The 18,842-nt window shown below is 51.6% G+C and overlaps 1 protein-coding gene across 2 annotated transcripts; it reads right to left on the bottom strand.

Annotated features, from left to right (window-relative positions):
* Positions 1-1,721: 1,721 nt before the first annotated feature.
* LOC135295745 (interferon-induced very large GTPase 1-like) lies at positions 1,722-15,892 on the bottom strand. Of its 2 annotated transcripts, XM_064411423.1 has the most exons (3): positions 15,742-15,892; positions 13,619-13,807; positions 1,722-12,213 (listed from the first exon to the last, which is right to left on the bottom strand). In XM_064411423.1, the coding sequence occupies exon 3, from the start codon at positions 12,209-12,211 to the stop codon at positions 4,754-4,756; it is 7,458 nt and encodes a 2,485-aa protein (XP_064267493.1). In that variant the 5' UTR covers positions 12,212-12,213; positions 13,619-13,807; positions 15,742-15,892; the 3' UTR covers positions 1,722-4,753. The 2 variants fall into 2 exon arrangements, with proteins under 2 accessions (XP_064267493.1, XP_064267494.1); XM_064411424.1 differs by lacking the exon at positions 13,619-13,807.
* Positions 15,893-18,842: the final 2,950 nt, after the last annotated feature.

Genomic DNA, 18,842 nt, shown 5'->3' with positions numbered 1-18,842 from the left:
TTGCAGTAGGAGCTCCATGAAGACCCTCTATGGAACCCCATATGAAGACTCCATCCTTTCCTTCTGCATCTCTCATGGCTGAAATCACCCAAGGGCTGAAATCACTCAGCAAGAGCGAGACGTGCCTGTGCACCCAGGACATCTTTTTAAACACGCTTTTCTGGGAAGGTCGTGGCACTCTACCATTTCCATCTGCTGTGACAGGTGGCGCCCGAACAGGGGCCCCATTTAGGGCATCCCTGGAGAAGAATCTCCACCAGCCTTGTGCTACAAGCTGGTTTCAGGACAGCCACTTCCTTGAGGAGAACCACTTGCGTTCTAAGGAGTGTTATCTGAAAGGCGAACGGGACCCTCCAAAGAAGCCAGAAAAACCCCAAAAGTTGGTCAATGAGTGACCACCCACCCAGCAGGTTTAGTTTGACGTGAAGAAAGACAGTGAATTTCATATATATATATATATTGGAGTCACCTTTTTCACTTTTTCTTTCTCCCCTTTCACTGCTGGGTGTGGGAGAGAAGCCTGAGGGTGGGGAACCAACTTTCCCATCCTAAACTTTGCCTTCCTCGAAGTTACATTTATCGCCAAGTTGTGGGTACCCTTGTAGCAGGGAAATTTAAGTTTTCGAAGGGGAATCCTAAGAGGTTTATATCCTTAACAATCACTGTCTTCTTTCTAATTGGTTTGGGGAAGTTTTACTCTTTGTTTCACCTTATTCTTAAGTCAATGGTAAAATTGGAGAATGATTCAAGGAGTGATTTGGGAAATGTTTCAGGTGTCCAGTTCAAAACTCCTTTCCCTCCATCCTCTTCCCAAGCCCCTAAACCCCCTTTCCATCTAGAGAGGGGAATTGGCCCGAGGGTGTTTCTACTCTGCACAGAGTCTCCCTGATGCTCCCCCATCCCCTCTCTCCCCCTGCCAGGATGACACTGGCCTCACCATCTTGTCTCCTGAAACATGAGTCTCATTGAGCCAGGTCTCATAAGCTCTTGGAGACATATTTCACACCCAAGATAGCTCAGCTACCTTAGAAGGCATCAAATCAGCAGGATGGCTTCCCTGGTAGTGTTGGAAACAAAAAGGTCTTAATAAAAGGCAAAATAACAAACTCTTTACAGGGAAAAACTGAGCCAGGTGCAAGAGTCCTTGCCCCTGGTAAAATACCTCACCAAAGTCATTAGTTTCTTTCTTCTCTTCTTTTTCTAGTTAATTGCTCAGGCAGGACTTTTTGGCTCCTGTCCAATTAGCTATCCTTAAGTTTGAGGTGAAGTGCCCCAGGTCCTATGAGATGCCTTTTCACCTCACTGAGGAGAGAAATTTCTGGGCTTATTTCCTTTTTAAGAGGACAAAGGATAGTTGGGTCATTCCGTCAGTAGGGGGTGCATTTCTATAGTCTCCTTCTCTTCCAAGTTTTCCCACCCTCGTGTACCAAAATGGCCACTTTCCCACCTCTCCTCCGCCTTTTCCTCTGCCCTCCATCGCACTCGGCTCCTCCATTCCCTCTGCGTCAATGGGTGCAGCCATGCCAGGAACTTCCTGTGGTGGTTTCAGTTCAAAACCAGGCAGAAACACTAATTTTGAGATTTCCTAACTAATGCATTGAAGAGTGTGGTGGGCTGCAGTGCTGGTTAATCACCAGTGCACTCATTTCCTGCTGCAAGACAGGATTGGAAGAAAGGCAAAGTAGGCTGCAAACTTTAAAAGTGTATAAAGAAAATTCTATTAACAGTAGCTAAAAGAAAAAAAAAAGTAATAAGAATCAAACAAACCCTCCAGAACACTTCTCCTCTCCCCACAACATTTTCTTTTCCACTGATACTGTAAAGAAACAAAACTTAAATTTTCCAGTCAATTTACCACCTCTACAATAGTCTTTCTTCAGTTCACTTAGGGAGAGAAGTCCCCCTTGTGAAGGTTATGGAGACTTCTCCATAAGAGGAAAAAACAATTCTCTCGTGGTTCTCAATTTCATCACAAATAACAGCCGCCTGAGGAACCCGGTCATCGTGAAGTCCTTCCCATTTCCACAAGCCTTCCCACAGCTTGTCAATGGGCCATGCCAACTTATGGAGTATTGTTTTTTAAGTTCCAGTTAACAAGTTAAACCAATTGCTGCTAAGTTGGAGTTTTAACTATTTGTAGTTAATAACTGCATGTTGTAATCTCCTGTTGTTAATAGTTCTTCTTTCATTACCTGTTGATGGTCGGAAATCAGCTCGGGTGTCCCCCTGCTGCTTCCTGAAGGATGACACCTGAGACTGAGGAGGTGGGGAGGTGACATCAGAGCTGGTATGCAGATGAGGAAGCACCTCACCAAATTTTGCAAGAAAAACCCCTAAAACAGTGAGCCACCATGGAATTAAGAGATCCAAATGATGTCTAAATGAGAGGAAATTAATCCAGCGTCTGCTAAAATCCTTTTTACCTTTCACCCTAACCTAAAGGATGTCGGCTAGAAAGAGGCTATAATTAAGTCAGAATTGTATAATGTAATCCAAAGAAAGAATGAGTCTCTTTCCAATTTCCATCAATGATTCATGGATGCAGATGGGAAATTTGCTAACAGGGACCCTGACAGAGAAGGAGATTTTGTTACACATGGCAGCCACAATTATGGGACAATTGGCTCCAGACATTACGAGGAAGTTGCAGAGACTGGGGGCAGAGGACTCCAGAAATGTAAATAAATGTTTAGAAAATGCGTGGAAATTATGTAATAACACAGGGTTGGCTTAGGGAGACAAAGATGGAGAACTCACAGCTGCTCTAATGGGTCCCAGAGGAGAGAGAGGAGTTGTTGGGGAAGAGGCAGAACACGTTGAAGACGTTTTCAACGATGACTATGATCAGTGTGTGCTATTTGCAAGGGAATAGGATGATACTCTTTTCCCTTATTTTCTGCTTTATGCCCAGAAATGGTTCCTGTAGGTTTAAAGGGGTCCAGAGAAGGGACAGTGATACCTCAGGATTCAGCTTTTACATTTTTTCGATCCTGTACTGATTTAGGGTATAACTCTAAAACTCCAGTAGCCTGTCAGACACTGTTCTCCCGTTTTATTTAGACAAAACAATTCTTCTAGGCCTTAAAATCAAGGACACCCCACTGTCTCAGGCCCCAGAAAGTGAGTTGGGGAGGAGAAAACTGTGGGTAAAGGACTTCAATACCTGAAGCTGTAATTGGAAGATTAACCTCTGATACATAAATGGACCAAACTTGTAACTGTATGAAATACTTGTGGCCATCGTCCATTTTGAGTGTAGCCTCTGGGAGGCTTCCGACTGCCCATGGTGTTCCTACGGAAGGACTTTAAATTGGTGATTGAGAGACAAGAATTCCCATAGATGTTAGCAAGAAGTTCTTTATTGTTGACACAGCAAACCTATGAAGCCGTCTGTTATTTCTAGAGCTGGGTATATATACTCTAATAGGTTTAGATAAAATTTTTCACTGCCAAGCAATAATCACATTCCTAGTGTTTCTTAGCTACATTGCTAAGCCCAAGCACCTGCAGCCTAAGGTGACTTGCTTAAAGCTCTACATTCCTTTTTGCTTTCTCCCTTACATTTCTGTTTGAACTCCCCATGGTTTCTCCCGCACAAGAGCCAGGATGTCTGCACCATCCATCATCTCCACAGTACTCCCTGCACCACTGCCCAGCTGTCTCCCCATACTTTAATAAATGCCTACTTTTATTTTCTTAACCTTGTCTAGTCTCTGTTCCAGGTAGCCACTCCAAGGCACCAAAAACAGCCTTGGGGCTTTTATGCAGGATTGGTTCAAAGCCTCACTCCTTGGTGGGCTTGGATTGGATGCCCTGTGACAGCATTATTTTGTTGCTTAGGTGGCTTGGGTTTTTTTGGCTGAAGCAAGAAGTTTTTTTCCCTTTCCCTGGCCTTGAAGAAGCTGCAGCAGCAATCCTTGAGCAGCTTGATTTTTTTTTTTTTTTTTTTTTTTCCCTTGAACTGTTTGGGTTTGTTTTAGTCAAAGATCAGGAAATCAATAAGATCTGTTCAGTAGAACCTGAAGAACCTGCTCTGCCTGGCCACAGACCTCCGAAAAAGCTGAACCAAGACGAGAAAGGACCCTGAATCTGAGAGCTGCTGCAGAAGGTGCTGGCAAACAGGACTCCCCACATGGGGCATTCCAAAGGCTTTTGCTCAGCAGAGAGGACAAAGGCAGGACAAGTCCTGCTGGGGCTGAGGGCTGCAGGGAAGGGCAGCAGCCCCAGGCACCTGAGCAGGAGCAGCTGTCCTGGACAGAGACAGAGCACCTCTGAGACAGGGAATGAAAGCTCTTCAGGAACCCTGGGGTGGTCGTGTCAGTGCTTCCCTGAGCCCGCAGGCACAACAGCTCCTGCTGGGAGAATGGCCTCAGTTGATCCTGGGGGCTGCAATGAGGGAGCGAAGGATGATGCCCAAAAGTCAAGCAGCCCAGCTTGCAGCCAGCCTGGAGCTGGCTTCATGCCCTGCAGCCCTTTCTCTGAGCAGGACAGCTCCTTGCTGCAGGAAAACTGCCTTTGGGGCACTGTCCCTTCTTGTCTCGCAGCAGCTGATCCAAGGAGTGCTTTAAATGCTGTCTTTGCCCCATCCCTGGCCCTTGGGCTGCGGCTTGGCCATGAGGCTGATCGCCCCAAGGAGGGAATTTGGTTTGGCTCCAGGTAAAAGCTGAGGGAAATGTTTATGACAAACAGGCAAGAGGATTCTGGCTTAATCACAAAGGACTGAGTTAATGAGAAAAGGCTGCAGTGGTGTGCCTTATTTCCTGAAATTTGTGAAGAATTGGAAACTATAATTTCCACGTGGCATGAGAGCATCATATTGTAAGTTTATTTTCGGGAGAGCCTCGGCCAAAGCTGTTTTAATTTGTGAAAACCTTGTGGTTCTTCCTTTCTGAGGACATGGGCTGCACTTGTCCAGCTCAGTCAGTGCTTCCTGCTTGGAAATTCTCTGCCAGGCCTCAGGGATTTCTCCTTTGCCCTGAAATTTCCCATTGTACAGAGCTTCCAGTTGTGTCCTGAAATGAGACACAAACCATTTCCAGTACGCCTGCATGGAGGTATCAGGAAGAATGTTCCAAGTGGAATAAGGAGGTCCAGCATCCCGGTATCTCTTGTATGGGATCCATGGACCACCACCAAATTTGAATGAGCAGTTACTTGCAACAAGGCTGGAACAAATATCAATGACCAGGTGGTCTGTCTCATGCCACTTGCCTCCTGTCAAAGCTCGTGGGCGATGGTAGACCAGCTGATGGTCTCCATCATGATTCCACATGGTGTTTGTGCAGACAGCCCCACAAAAGGGACACTGTGCCCAGCACCTCGAAAAATGCTCTGCCAGGATGGTGTGAGGCTGCCTTGGAAACCAGCTCAGGTCAGCATCAGCCAATTCATTAACAAGCCTGTCTTTTAGGGCAGCCAGAGCTTCTGTCATGGCCCTGCTCAGGAACTCAATGTCTGTGACCTCCTGGTGCTCAATGCCCTTCAGGTCACTTCTGGGCAAGTTGATCACCTCTGACAGTTCCCTGCAAAATGCATCCAGCCAAAGAGAGACTTTGTCTTCCCTGTATTTTCTGTCTTTGACAATTTGGGTTGATTTTGAAACAGCAGACAGGATTTTTTGACAGAGAATATCAAGGGAAGAATCTAAAAACATCCCCAGCCTCCTACTCCCATCTAAACAGTAATTCCTAACACATGTCTCAATATAAGCCTCACAAAACTGTTTTGGAGATGTAAGGTACTGCTTGAAATACTCAAAGTTTTCCTCTTCTGCCAGGTATTTCAGGATGCAAAGTTCCAGATTGGCTCTGCTGCCCCTGAAATCTGGGAATTTGCCCTGCATGTCCTCAGCGATGTCTTTAGCCGTTCTCTCATAGACTGCACTGCAAAGAGCTGGTTCAATCTTATGACAAAGGAAAACAACAAAAGTTGTGACAGAAGTGGCTCCTTGGCAGGAAATCTGGAAACATTGGAAGAAATCTTCTCTCTTGCTGCTCAGGTACACGACTGGGTCATTTGCCTTTTGGAATGCTTCATGCATGGCTTTAAACCTTTCTGCTGCCATTCTGCACAGATACAGAGACAAATCAATGCTGTACTCTCTGTTAAAAGTACATTCTGCATTGCTGGGGACAGAGTTCACACCTTTCTGTACTTCATTGAGCACTTCATGAATAAAATTTCGACTGTAATCCCGTTTCTCCTCTTCCTTCTTAGCAATGTTTGTCTTCACACACGCTATGATGTTGTCTGTGATGTGCTGAAAGTTGATCACATCAGTATTGGAAATACTCCTGAAACCTTGGAAAAGGACATAATGCTTTTTCTTCATGATGTGTTTCTCTGGATCAATAGAAAATCCTCTGCCTTTGGGATATGACCTGATCCGAGCATGGATACCCGGCTCCTTAAACTGCTCTACAAGAATATCTTCAATTTCTGCATCGATATCCACCAGTTCCTGAGGACGAGCATCACGGGAGACTTCGGCAATCCACTGGTTCCAGACAAGAGTAAAGTTGTCCTCCAGTTCTCTCTCACTGAGGCTCTTCCCCTTCAGACTCACAGCCAGCTCCCGACTCCTTCTCAGGAGCTCATCTTCATAGTCCAACTTCCTTGTATCCAGTTTCCTCTGCTCCTTCTGTAGCTCAATAAAATTCTCACATTTCTTTTGTGTTTCATCAAGCAGAGCCTCTTTCAGTTCTTTCAGCTTCAACGCTGTGCTTGATTTCCACTGGACCAGTATCCCACGGTCATTCTCTTCCGTAAAATACTTTTCCACTTCTTTCTCAATGGCATCACTTGTGTCTCTCACCAGCCCTTCAAGGTGTGCTGTGGTGACTTTCTGCAAGTCACCATTCTGAATTTTGTTGACCAGCCTCATCTGTACATCTAAGATGTGACTTCTCAGCCCCCAGGTCCACTGACTAAAGGCACGTTCCAGTTTCCTGTACACAGCAATCTCCAGGGAATTCTTGAAGCTGAAGACAAAGTTTTCATTCAGCAAAGCATTCCAGAGGTCACCAATACGATCTTTCAGACTCGAGAACCTCAAAATGCTGCACTGAGACTGATTCTTGGCTGCCTGGAAGATTTTGCTCTTGAGTTGATTTACGTTCTGGCTGTAGGTGGGGTTGGGTGGTGCCATTGGGGGGTTTCCTTCCCACAGGTGAGCAAAGTAGTGAATGTGGGTGTTCACATCAAAGGCAATGACATCGCTGAAGGAGGAGATGTCACAGAATTCCTGCTGAGCAGCAACCACGGTCATTTCATCCAGCTTTTCCTGCAAACGCCTTTGTCCTTCCATGTTCTGCTCCTTGGCAGTTGCTTCTCCCACATTTTGGTGGACAAAGAGGCAGCTTGGGGATAGATTGACTTTCTTCATCCTCAGGAAAGCCTGCACAACCGTCTGGAGAACATCATGCATTTCTGATGGATTTTCTCCAAAAATATTGATCACAGTGACGTTGCCAACACCAATGACAAAGGTGGCCAGTTCTTTGTCATGGTTCAGGGACTGTTTATTGGCCATCTCGATGGCACGGAGTCCCTCTGTGTCAACCACCAGCACAAAATCAAAGCCCAAGTCTTGCTGCAGCTCCTCGGCCACTGGGATGAGCTGCATGAAGGCTCCGCGGGTGCATCTCCCTGCGCTGACGTTGAACTGCAGGCCAAACATGGCATTCAGCAGGGTGGACTTGCCTGTGCTCTGGATGCCGAGCACGGAGAGCACAAACACTCGTTTGTCCCCCAGCCTCTCAATTAAGCTGTCAAAGATTGCTCCCACCCAGCACAAGGGCAGGTAAGAAGCGTCCCCATCCAACAGCTCCATGGGATACCCTGAAACCATCAGCTCTGCTGCAATTTCTGGCAATTTGACAAAATTTTCATCCTTGGAGTTCATAAATTGCAGAGCTTCATAAATCTGCCCTACCTCTCTCAGAAGGTGCTCCAGGCCGATGGATGAATCATTGATTTCATCAGAGAGGGCATCCAAGCCACTTGGCAAATCAGCACTCACACTGGGTTTTTTCTTGCTTTTCTTTCCTGACAGAATTTCAGACCACAACTTGTGATAGTCTCTCCTCAGTTCTTCAAGGCGACCACAAGACAGCTCATCCATAAAGACCTTCATCCACTGCAGGAAGTATTTCTTGGTATCTTCTGGCTGGGCCTGGAGAAAGCCAAGGAATGATTTCATCAGTGGGTTGAGAGGGAAAGCTTGCTCCAGTTGCTTTTCTCTTATTGCTTTCTTCTCATTTTCAATTTGGCTGCGATGATGCTCAATGCTCTTGTTCCTCTTCTCCTGCAAGCGAGTGAGTTCTTTGTCTTTTTGGCACCACTGGTACCACAGTTTTCCTTGAAGCGGCAGCAGCTGGGATTTGATCTCAGACAGCTTCTCTTTCTTCAGAAGCTCCACCAGCTCCTTTGCCTTTGCTTTGGCTGTCACACATGCAGGTTGATCTGCATCCACTAGGAATCCGTGCTGGCGAGCTTTGTCCACGCAGGCCTCCAGGCTGAAACATGGATTAGACCCTTCCAGGAGATCCCTGATAATTTTGGTCAGCTGGTCCATCAGTTCTGCTTCGTTTCTGTTCTTGATCCCTATTGTTATGGTTTTGCTGGATCGTCCAGCTTCAACATTCTCTTTTTCCGTGAGAAGACAAACCAAAGGCCTTTCTGACTGCCACAGGCCCTGCAGAAGCTTTTTCCCCCTGCTGTCCATGTGCTCCCAATCGGACACAAGAGCCACATTGACAGCAGATATCTCCTGCAGGAACTGCAGCTGTGCTCCGTGATCCCTGGCATCTCCATGCAGGTTACAGAAAGCCACGCAGCGCTCAAAGGTGTCATCAGGGCTTCCACCGGGGCAGTACCAGGCAATCTCCACCAGCCCTTCCATCAGCAAACGCTCTCTGGTGCTGCCTCTGCAGTGGCGGTGGAAGAAAGTGTCGTGTTTGCGTTTGCTCAGCAGAGCGTTCAGGAGCTGGGACTTGGAAGAGGAGGCTGAGCTGCCAATGCGGATGAAGGACACGATGGGTGTCTGTGCCTGAAAGATGAGTTTGTTGTTGTAACTCTTTGTTGGGGCCTGCTTTCCTGACTTCTCCACTTCTTTCCAGCTTCTTTGGATTTGGCTGAGGGCGTAGAGCAGGAACTCGATGCGTGAAGTGCTCAGGTTGGGCAGCAGCAGAGGCAGCGCCAGTTGGCAAAACGCAAGCTTGGTTGCCAGGGTCTGTCTCAGGAAGTCATCAGCACAATGGAAGATGGCCATCTGCAGGTCCATGGAGTGCACACGGCCATCCCTGCTTGCACGTTCGGGGGTCGCTTCCTCTAAATCATCAAAAAATTGTTCAAATGTGTCTGAGTATTGGTGCTTTTTTGTGGTGGTTTTTGGCAGGGCTGCAGGTTTTTGGTTGCTGTCTTCCCAGCAAGTCAGGTACCTCACCCGGTAATCCGCAGTTAACAGCTTTTGCAAGAAGAAAAATGGCAGTTCTGTGTCCTGGCTGGGCTGGCTGTCCTGCAGGGATATCTTACAGATGGTGCGGAAATCTCCCATCCCCATTTTCCTTGGATAGTGGCTTTCCAGTCCAAGGCGCTTGAGCAACTGGACGAACTCCTGGTTGGCAATGACTTCGTTTTCTTTGGATTCGCTGCTTTCTGACTTGGACTGGGACTGACTGGAAACCTCAGGTGTTGCAAAAGTGTCTTCAGTGACTCTGAGTATGTTCTGCATCCTCTCTTCATCCCATTTGTCATCCAAGCACCCACTGATCAAGGAATCCAAATCCCGTTCCAGCCTCTCCCAGTCTTCATCACCACTGTGCTTTTGGAGGAGATTCTTTATCCGTGTGGACCACAAGCCTTTCATGTGATCTTCCATGAAAACTAAACGCTCCCTCTTCTGCTCAGGGGACAGCTCTTGACTTTCAGGTGTCACAGTCAGACCCGTCAGCAGGAGGAAGGCCTCAGCTCTGTCGGCATCTTGCTCCTTCAGGTTCACGTACTCCTCGTGTGCCGCTTCCATTTCCTTGGCCATGTACTGAATTTCTGGGTGTCCAAGGAGGTGCTGAAAAGTGCTGCTTTCCACCTGGTACCCTGTGCTGGTCACAATCAAGAGCACCAAGAGTTCCATGTCCTTCTGAGCCTGTTCCTGGAGAGACTGCAGTAAGGAATAAATGGTGAGGCTGCTGGTCTGGGTGGCTTCTATCTTTGCTTCATGAACGTCAGAAGCAGAGCTTCCTGGTGCATAGGTGACAGCATGGATGTGCTCCTTCATTTGCTGCAGTGTTTGGATGAGCTCTGGAAGCTCAGAGACGTTGGGAGATCTGGGAAGCAGGTGCTCAGTCTGGAAGATCCATTGCATAATGAAGGAAGCCTCAGGGAAGTCCTTGACAGAGTAGATATGAGGATCCAGGAGACTCCTCAACATTACCTTGATAGAGGTGCTGTTTTCTGGAGGTGACTCCTGGCAGCTCCTCACGGTGTTCACCAGGAACTCCTGCAGGGCTTTGTCCGACAGGCACACGTTGATCCACACACTGGGGTTTCTGGTTTTACCACTCAGATAATCTTTTAGCCCCATCAGCATCAGCAGCTTCTTTTCATCCCCTTTCGTCACCTCCCAGGTCTTCACAGTCCCCATGAAATCTCTGGCCTCTTGCACTGCACTGCCCAGTTCCTCTCCAAAAATGATGCCGACGCTCTGATTCGTCAGTGCTTTGTACGCAGCCCTGAGGGCTCTGCTCATCTGACCAGCAGACTGAAAATCCCCACAGTGATTGCACAGGATGATGTCCCACACTGGGATCAGCTCAAAGCCACGGTCGATAACGCACCACGTTGTGTTATCAGATATGAGCCCTGTTTTCCACTGAGGAAGGGAAGCTGTGTCTGCTGGACCCCCTGTGTTGACCACGTAGAGCTGAATCGCTGTATGAGAACCCTCTCTGGCTCTTCCTTGGACAGAAGCCTTTGAGCTGGGTTTAGAAACATCCAGGGCTCCTGCAGCACTAGCCAAGAAGTCACCATAGCTCTTCATGAAAAAGATATTCAGTGCTTCAGACATTTGTTGTTTCATCTCTTCCTGCTGCTCAGCTTGGAATCCTTCTGTACATGCCTTCCACCAGAATATCCCCCCAAAGTGGAGGGGACCCTGGTTTATGTGGGACCCAAACCTGCTGAAGAAGCTCTCACACATCTTCACCAAGGTGGGGTTGTCTTCCTCCCGACTGAAGCTCAAACGCTGCTGCTCCATGTCTTGCAGCTCCCGCAGAGCCGCATCCGAGAGGCGAAGCTGATGCCTTTGGAAGTAGCAGGAGGCCAGAGGGATGTACTGGTACTTGGTGGTGCAGAAGTAGCTCTGCTCAGAGTGGGACTGGTGGGTGTCCTGTGACTGCGAGGAGCTGCTGTGATCTACACCCACTGCCAGATTAATCCCCCAAAATGAGGATTTGGCAGAAACGCTCATGCTGAAGCCCAGCTGCTCCATGGACTTGCTGAAAGTGGATTCTGCTGCAGAGGAGGAGAACTCCTTCCTCTCAAGCAGCGATCCTTGCTCTGGACCAGCCAGCTGGAATCCCTCTGGAACCCTGAGGAGCTGCTCTCGCTTTGCCAGCACATCTTCAGGTCTGCTGGTTCTGTAGATGCCCTGCAGGGCCAGTCCCCCTGACGCCCGCTTCAGCACCTCCATGTCAGGGACGTTCTTCTCCCTGCCTGCTGACAGCTCCTGCTGCTCCAGCTGCTTCTGGATGCTCTCCAGCATATCTGCCAAGGGTTTCTTTGGCTGTGGCCAGAACTCTTTGGGAATCTCCATGGCTCGCCACAGAGTCTCTGCTTTTTCCCTCAGAGCATCCTGGCTGTGCCTGCGACTATTGAGCATTTCTGTCAGATCCTTCAGGGCCTGTTTGGCCTCTCCTTGTCTTTGCTTTGTCTTCTCCAAGCACTGTGCCTGCAGATCTTTTGAGGCTGTTTCTTCATCTGTTATATCCAGGAGTTTCTGGAGTGCCCTTTTCTCCCAGGGGTGCTGTACCTCACATTCCAGCCTGAGGTAGTCTTTGTATCCCACATGTTGCAGGGCTTCTCTGCACTTGATTCCCAGGATCTGTGAAGCTTTGGGCACCCAGTATCCAGCATCCAGTCCTTCCTTCTGGAATGCCTCTGCCAGGAGCTGTGCCTTTTCATCCCCCTCCTGTGTGTCCTCCTGCGAAGCCATGGCTGTGGAGGAAGAACAGAGATTTTCCCTAAGGTGTTGTCAGAGGCCCCAGGCTCGTGGCAGAGGCTCTGCAGCAGCTGCAGTCCTGGGGATTGCTCCCACCTGACTGCTGGAGCCAGGTCTGGGATGGCACAAGAGCCAGGGCCTCCTTCCCAACACCCTGGATGTGCCTGTTGATTTCCTGTTTGCAGGATCAACCCTGAAGATGAGTGCATATCTCAGAGACTGCTCAGACACACAGAGACACACACAGAGCCACAGACAGACAGACACATACACAGAGACACACACAGGCACACACAGACTCACTCAGCCACACAAGCTGCCCTGGACAAGCTGCTGCCTTCACCATCGCCCGCATCCTCCCAGCAGAACTCCTCAATCCACAAGTGCAGACAGCTGGGGGCATTCCTGGCTCCCTGGAGCACGGGCACAGCCCCTCTGCCCATCCAACAGCCCTGCCTGCACCCTGCACCCTCTGCCCAGCCCACGGCTGCCCTGCTCGCTGCCTGGCCCAGCCTGCTGCTCCCAGCACCCGGAGGCAGCGCTCACACACTCCCCCCATGGGCACCCCACTCTCCCCAGACACACTCTCCCCATGGGCACCCCTCTCTCCCCAGACACACTCCCCCCATGGGCACCCCACTCTCCCCAGACACACTCCCCCCATGGGCACCCCACTCTCCCCAGACACAGTCCCCCCATGGACACCCCACTCTCCCCAGACACACTCCCCCCATGCCCGGCACGGCCCCAGGGGCTCTGAGCTGTGCTCCTGCTCCAGCTGCCAGCGCAGCCCCTCCCTCGCCCCTCTCTGGCCTCTTCCCAGGAGCTGCTTCCTGGCACACTCAGGCGCCCACCCCAGTGCAGGGGGAAAATCCACCTTGTCCCTGCCCACAGCTGTGCCTGGGAAATCCTGGTGGCCCTTCAGGAGAGACTGGAGATGCTGGGACCCAACTCAGAGAGGTGCCCTCTGTGATCTTAACCTCTGTAGCACAGAGGGTCTCGTCAGCCAGGTGCCCATTGGTGGCAGTCTTGGCTTCAGCCACCATGGAGCCACTGAACTTAAAATCTGTGGTGACCGGAGGAAAATGCCTGCAAACTTTCAACTGGGCACCTGCCTTTTAACCTTTGGGGTTTTGACTCTTCCACACAACTCTGAGAATACTCCAAGTCTCAGTACACTTGGGTGCTGGAGAGATTTATTTCCTGCAAAAAATCCTTCTGAGCATTCAGCTTCTGTCCCACCAAGGCCACAGGACTGTCACCAGCACAGGAATTGATACCAGAGCCTTGGACTGGGCTCCTGCACCCTTCCAGAGACTACAGGGGCACCTTTCCGTCAGGAATCCCTGCAGATCTGGGCAATGTATGCAAGGGCAGTGGGCTCTGATTCCCCTCACCCACCTCACAGCAGATGCTCCCGTTGCTCCCAGCCTTGGCTTCCCAGCAGACACCGGCAGCTGAGGGCCCCAGCTCAGGGGACCCAGCACAGCAGCAGAGACAGGCCTGAGGTACGTGGTGGGTGTGGAGAGAAAGATGGGAACCCCTCAAGGACTCAGGAGGAAGAGCACCAGGAAGGAAAGGCCCAAAGTCCTAAAGGAGAAGAGCAGACAGTCAGGAGAAAGCATCCCATGAGCATGGCGGATTCATTCCAGGGAGCACTGCAGGCCAGCCCTTCTCCTCCACTGGGGATTGCCCAGGCAGCAAAGACACCTCAGGGCTCTTCTGGGGAGGTGAGCAGAGCAGGGTTTCACCTGGGACCTACATCCATGTTCCCCCACCGGAAGGAAGGGGTGAGACATGCTGGAGAGGTGGGACAGAGCAAAGCCCATGAAGGTCAGCAAGGACAAGTGCAGGTGCTGCCCCTGGGTCGGGCAATTCCAGGCATAGACACAAGCTGGGAAGAGAATTGAGAGCAGCCCTGAGGAGAAGGACTCGGGGCTGCTGAGGGGTGAGAGGCTGTCCAGGGAACATCTGTGCTCTCGGGGCAGCAGCCAAGGTGTGGAGGGGGCAGAGCCAGGGGAACAGCAGTGACAGTGGGGCAGCAGGGCCCTGCCCCACCACTGCCCACATCACACAGCTGCTGCTGGGGGCAAGCTCAGAGCTCAGGAGAGGGGGAGAAGCAGCGCTGGGCTTGGATCCCAGCAGGCACTGAGCCCCCCAGCAGCTCATGTGCTCCCACCAGCAGGATGGGACAAGGAGGGGAACAGCACAAATAGGAAAAGCTGCTGGCTCGAGATAAGGGCAGTTCAGCAGCAGGGGAAAGCTGGGTGTGGTGGCAGAGCACAGGAGGGTTTTCAGACACCAATTGTTTTCTTTGGGCACATGTCCAGCTGCTCCCTGGGCAGCAGAGCCTCAGTGCAGGACAGCTGCTCAGGAAGGGAACTGCTGGCTCAGGGTCACTGCAGCAGCTTGTCCTCTTGAGACACTTTTCACAGCCCTGTGCCGTCCCAAATTCTCTCCCAATGGAGCACTGCCAGCGCTGGTTGAGTCTCAGGAGCCAGAGGCTGCCCTGGACAACACTAACTGCAGCCCAGCCACAACCTGAACCAGCCCCAAGGCACCCTTGGCAGCCTCTGCACGGCTTCCCATTGCTGCAGGAATAGGGAAAAAGCCCCATGCGAGTGTGTCAGTGCCGCAGAGAGGCACCGAGCACATTCAGGGCATAACTCGGGATCTTGTTCCTCCTTGGAAACAAACTAAGGAAAGAGCAAGGCTTTCATCAGGACCTGCCATAGAAACGCCTGCACCCCGTTTCACGGGCACAGCCCCCCGAGAGTGTTTTCCCCAGCCCTGCCCAGGGAAAGGGGCTCTGAGAACACTGCGGCCTTTGCGGGGCTGTCCCAGGGACCGGAGTGCTCTGGGTCGCGCTGCTCAGACTGTAAGAGAGGAGAATGGCACCCACCCTGCACGGGCAGGAAAAGGAATGATCCCGCAGGGCTCCTGCCTTCAGGGCAGCGCAGCCATCCGGCCCCAGCGCGGGGCTGGGGGTGCCCGGGCCGGGCAGGGTCGGTCCCGCCTGCGGAGAGCGTTTCCCGGCCGGCACGGGCTGGCGGCAGGGAAGGGGCTCCGCTCGGCATCTGTGCCCGGCCAGCCCCGCTGCCAGCTCTGGGGCCAGCCTTGGCGCCTCTGCAGGCTTCACTGTGCCCCTCCATGCCCCGCATCCCTCCTGCTTGCCCCGCCGCTCCGCTGCCACCGCTCTGAGCCCGGCCCCCTCCCAGCTCAGCCCCCGCAGCGCACACGGCTCCCCCGAGCTCCCCCAAAGCGCTGCCAGCAAAGGCGGCTTCCTGCAGCCCACGCTCGGAGCACACAGCTGCTGCCCGCCCGCTGCCCTCAGCCCCCTCTTCTCCTGCCCTGCCATCTGCCCAGCCCTGGCAAAGCCCCGGGAACAGGAGGCAGGAGAGCAACAAGATCCCGCTCCCTGCTGCTGCCGGCTCCCAGCCCCGCAGCTCATCCCCATCCCCATCCCCATCCCCATCCCCATCCCCATCCCCATCCCCATCCCCATCCCCATCCCCATCCCCTACCTTCTCCCTCCGGGCTCCTCAGCTCCCCGGCTGGGAGAATCCCATCCCAGTCCCTTTTTATCCTGCCCTGTCTCTCCGGTGGGTGGGAGTTCCCATGGCTGTTCCAGAGGCAGCAGGGTAATTCCTGGAAATCAGGCTTTTTACTGCGGCAGAGCAGTGAAAGTGAAACCATCCTTTTGGAGTCAGATGACTGCACTATGTTCCTAATTCCACCAAGCTGTGGTTTGTGTTAGTTCACAGACAACACTCCTTTCTTGCAGACTTTTAACACTTCTGTGCTGACTGCTGGTAATAATATTGTAAACTGTGACAGAGAGATACATATACATGTAAAAAAAAGGAGGAGAGGGTCCTTGGAGAAAGGCCTGAAGGGACAGGTCAAGGGGGAATGGCTTCCCACTGCCAGAGGACAGAAGTAGATGGGATATTGGGAAGGAATTCTTCCCTGGGAGAGTTGTCAGGGGCTGGGATGGAATTCCCAGAGAAGCAGTGGCTGCCCCATTCCAAGACAGGGACTCCTTGCACTGTCCCAGCTTGCTCCAGGCACCATCCAACCTGGCCTTCCTTGGACACCTCTCCAGCAGAGGAAGCAAAGCAGGGACAGGGCCTGGCTGCAGCTTTCTTGGCAGGGACACCCCACACCTGACAGTAACAGAGCATTGGGGTTTGGCACAGGACATTCAACACCCAACCAGAGCAGGGGGCTGGATTGCTTTTCCCCTGGCATGTGGACACACAAATCCTGCTCAATGGCCTTGTGAAAAATGCGTATTTTTTGATTGGCTTTTCACAAATATGAAAATTAATATTATATGTGTTATGTTAGAAAGTTATGCTGTATTAATTTTCTTAAATAGTGTGTAAAATATAGTTTTAGGTTATAATATGATGTTAAAATAGAAACTATGCTATGTAAGATACTTTTTTTAAAACAGAAAGGACTCTCACTGAGATAGCAGCCACAAGACACCTAAGTCTTTCAGAGAAAAAGAATTTCTTGCCCAATTATCAGAAGAAACTAACGTCTTCCTGCCATGAAGGCATCGTTAGGATTCAGAGGAAGAAGTTGACATGACCTGACAGAATCCTGTGTTTGAATGGAATTTATGCACCGTGTATGAGGTGTATGAATATGCAAGAGGCTATTGTTTTTAAGGGTTAATCCTCTGCTAATGGGTGTCCTTTTTTGGGCTTGTGTTGCCCAGAAAAAGGTACCCGGATGTCTGTAACCCTTTGTTTTTATTGTCTCATATTGTCCTAATCTCAATTGTCCAAATTTAATACTACCATTGTAATAACAATTCTATTATGATTATACATCTAAACTTTTTTTTAAAAAGTGATTGGCATTTTTCACAGCCTCCAAACAAGCACTGGAGTTTGGATAGTGAGACCTCCAGCCTGCCAGGACCAGCCATCACCTGGCCCAGGCTGACAAGTCACAAGTGCTGGAGCAGACACTGCTGGCATTTGCCCGGCCTCAGGGGAAGCCTCAGCAGCTGCCAGGCAGGGCTGGGACACATCACCCACAGAGCATGGATTTGGTCCCTCTGTGCCCACTTTAGCTGAGTCTGTCTCCAGAGGGATATTTCCTGCAGCCAAAGAATTCCCTGCTGCAGGAGTGTTACAGGCACAGAATGCCAGGATCACTGAGGTTGGAAAAGACCTCCCAGACCCTTGAGTCCAGCCTGTGACTGATCCCCACCTTGTTCCCAGCCTAGAGCACTCAGTGCCACGCCCAGGCATTCCTTGGACACCTTCAGGGATGGGCACTCCAACCCTCCCTGAGCAGCCCCTGCCAAGGTCTGACCATCCTTTCCATGGGCAAATTCCTCCTGGTGCCCACCCTGAGCCTGCCCTGGCCCAGCCTGAGGCCATTTCCCCTTGTCCTGTCCCCGTTCCCTGGCAGCAGAGCCCGACCCCCCCTGGCTGTCCCCTCCTGGCAGGGAGTTGTGCAGAGCCACAAGGTCCTCCGTGAGCCTCCTTTTCTCCAGGCTGAGCCCCTTGCCAGCTCCCTCAGCCTCTGCTGGGGCTCCATTCCCTTCCCAGCTCCCTCAGCCTCTCCTGGGGCTCCATTCCCTTCCCAGCTCCGTTCCCTTCCCTGGACACGCTCCAGCCCCTCCAGGTTTCTCCTGGCAGGAGGGGCCCAGAGCTGCCCCCAGCACTGGAGGTGCCCCAGCAGTGCCAGCACAGGGGACGGGCACTGCCCTGGCAGCGCCACCCCAGAGCTGGCACATCCCAGGGGCCAGTGTCCAGCTACTGGCACAGCACCCCCAGAAAATCTTCTCCAGCACCATTAAACCATGACACCCTCTCTGCCAGCGCTGCACCTTGTGCTGCACGGCTCCCTCGGGCTCAGGACCTCCTCAGTGTCCCTTCAGGAGCAGCCAGAGAACCGTTCCCTCTCTGCCCCTGCCAGCCTGGGACAGCAGGAGCACACTCCTGCCTCGTCCCCAGCCAGCAGGAACGGGCACACTGCAAACTGAAACCATCTGCACTCCTGACTCCATGGCAGCAGTGACCCAGCCAGGGCTGCAGAAGGCTGGGGATCATCCTGCATGGAGCTCCTCTGCTCCTGCTCTGTCAGCTCCAGGGACACCAGCTCTTCTCCAAGGACAGCCTCCTTCCCTGTTGGGGACATGTTGCTTCCTCCACATCCTCCCAAATCCACTTGTTCTTCTCCAAATCGATGGTGTGTGGCCAGAGAGCTGCTGCCAGGCACAGCTCAAAGGCTGAGGCACAGCCAGGGACTGGCACAGGGTGCCCAGAGGAGCTGTGGCTGCCCCTGGATCCCTGGAAGTTTCCAGACCAGGCTGGACTGGGCTTGGAACAGCCTGGGATAGTGGAAGGTGTCCCTGCCCATGGCAGCGGGTGGCACTGGATGAGCTTTAAGGTCCCTCCCAACCCCATTGGTGACCCTGACAAGGTAACCCAGCTTTGGAAGCTGCAGAGGGCAGAGCACACCAAGCCTCAATGCCTAAAGCAAGGCTGGAATACGTGACCCAGTACTGAGATTTGTGCTGGATCAGCCACTTTGCCAAGGCTAAAATAGCCAGGAACAAGACACAGCTTGGCACAAAGAGAGGGGAACGACGTGGGTT

This window comes from Passer domesticus, chromosome 3 (genome assembly GCF_036417665.1).
Source record: "Passer domesticus isolate bPasDom1 chromosome 3, bPasDom1.hap1, whole genome shotgun sequence".
Taxonomy (NCBI): Eukaryota; Metazoa; Chordata; class Aves; order Passeriformes; family Passeridae; genus Passer; species Passer domesticus.
This window is presented reverse-complemented; position numbering and strand designations above follow the sequence as displayed.

Coding starts and splice junctions, on each gene's coding strand:
- LOC135295745 (XM_064411423.1), bottom strand. CDS start 12,211: ATGGCTTCGCAGGAGGACACACAGGAGGGGGATGAAAAGGCACAGCTC.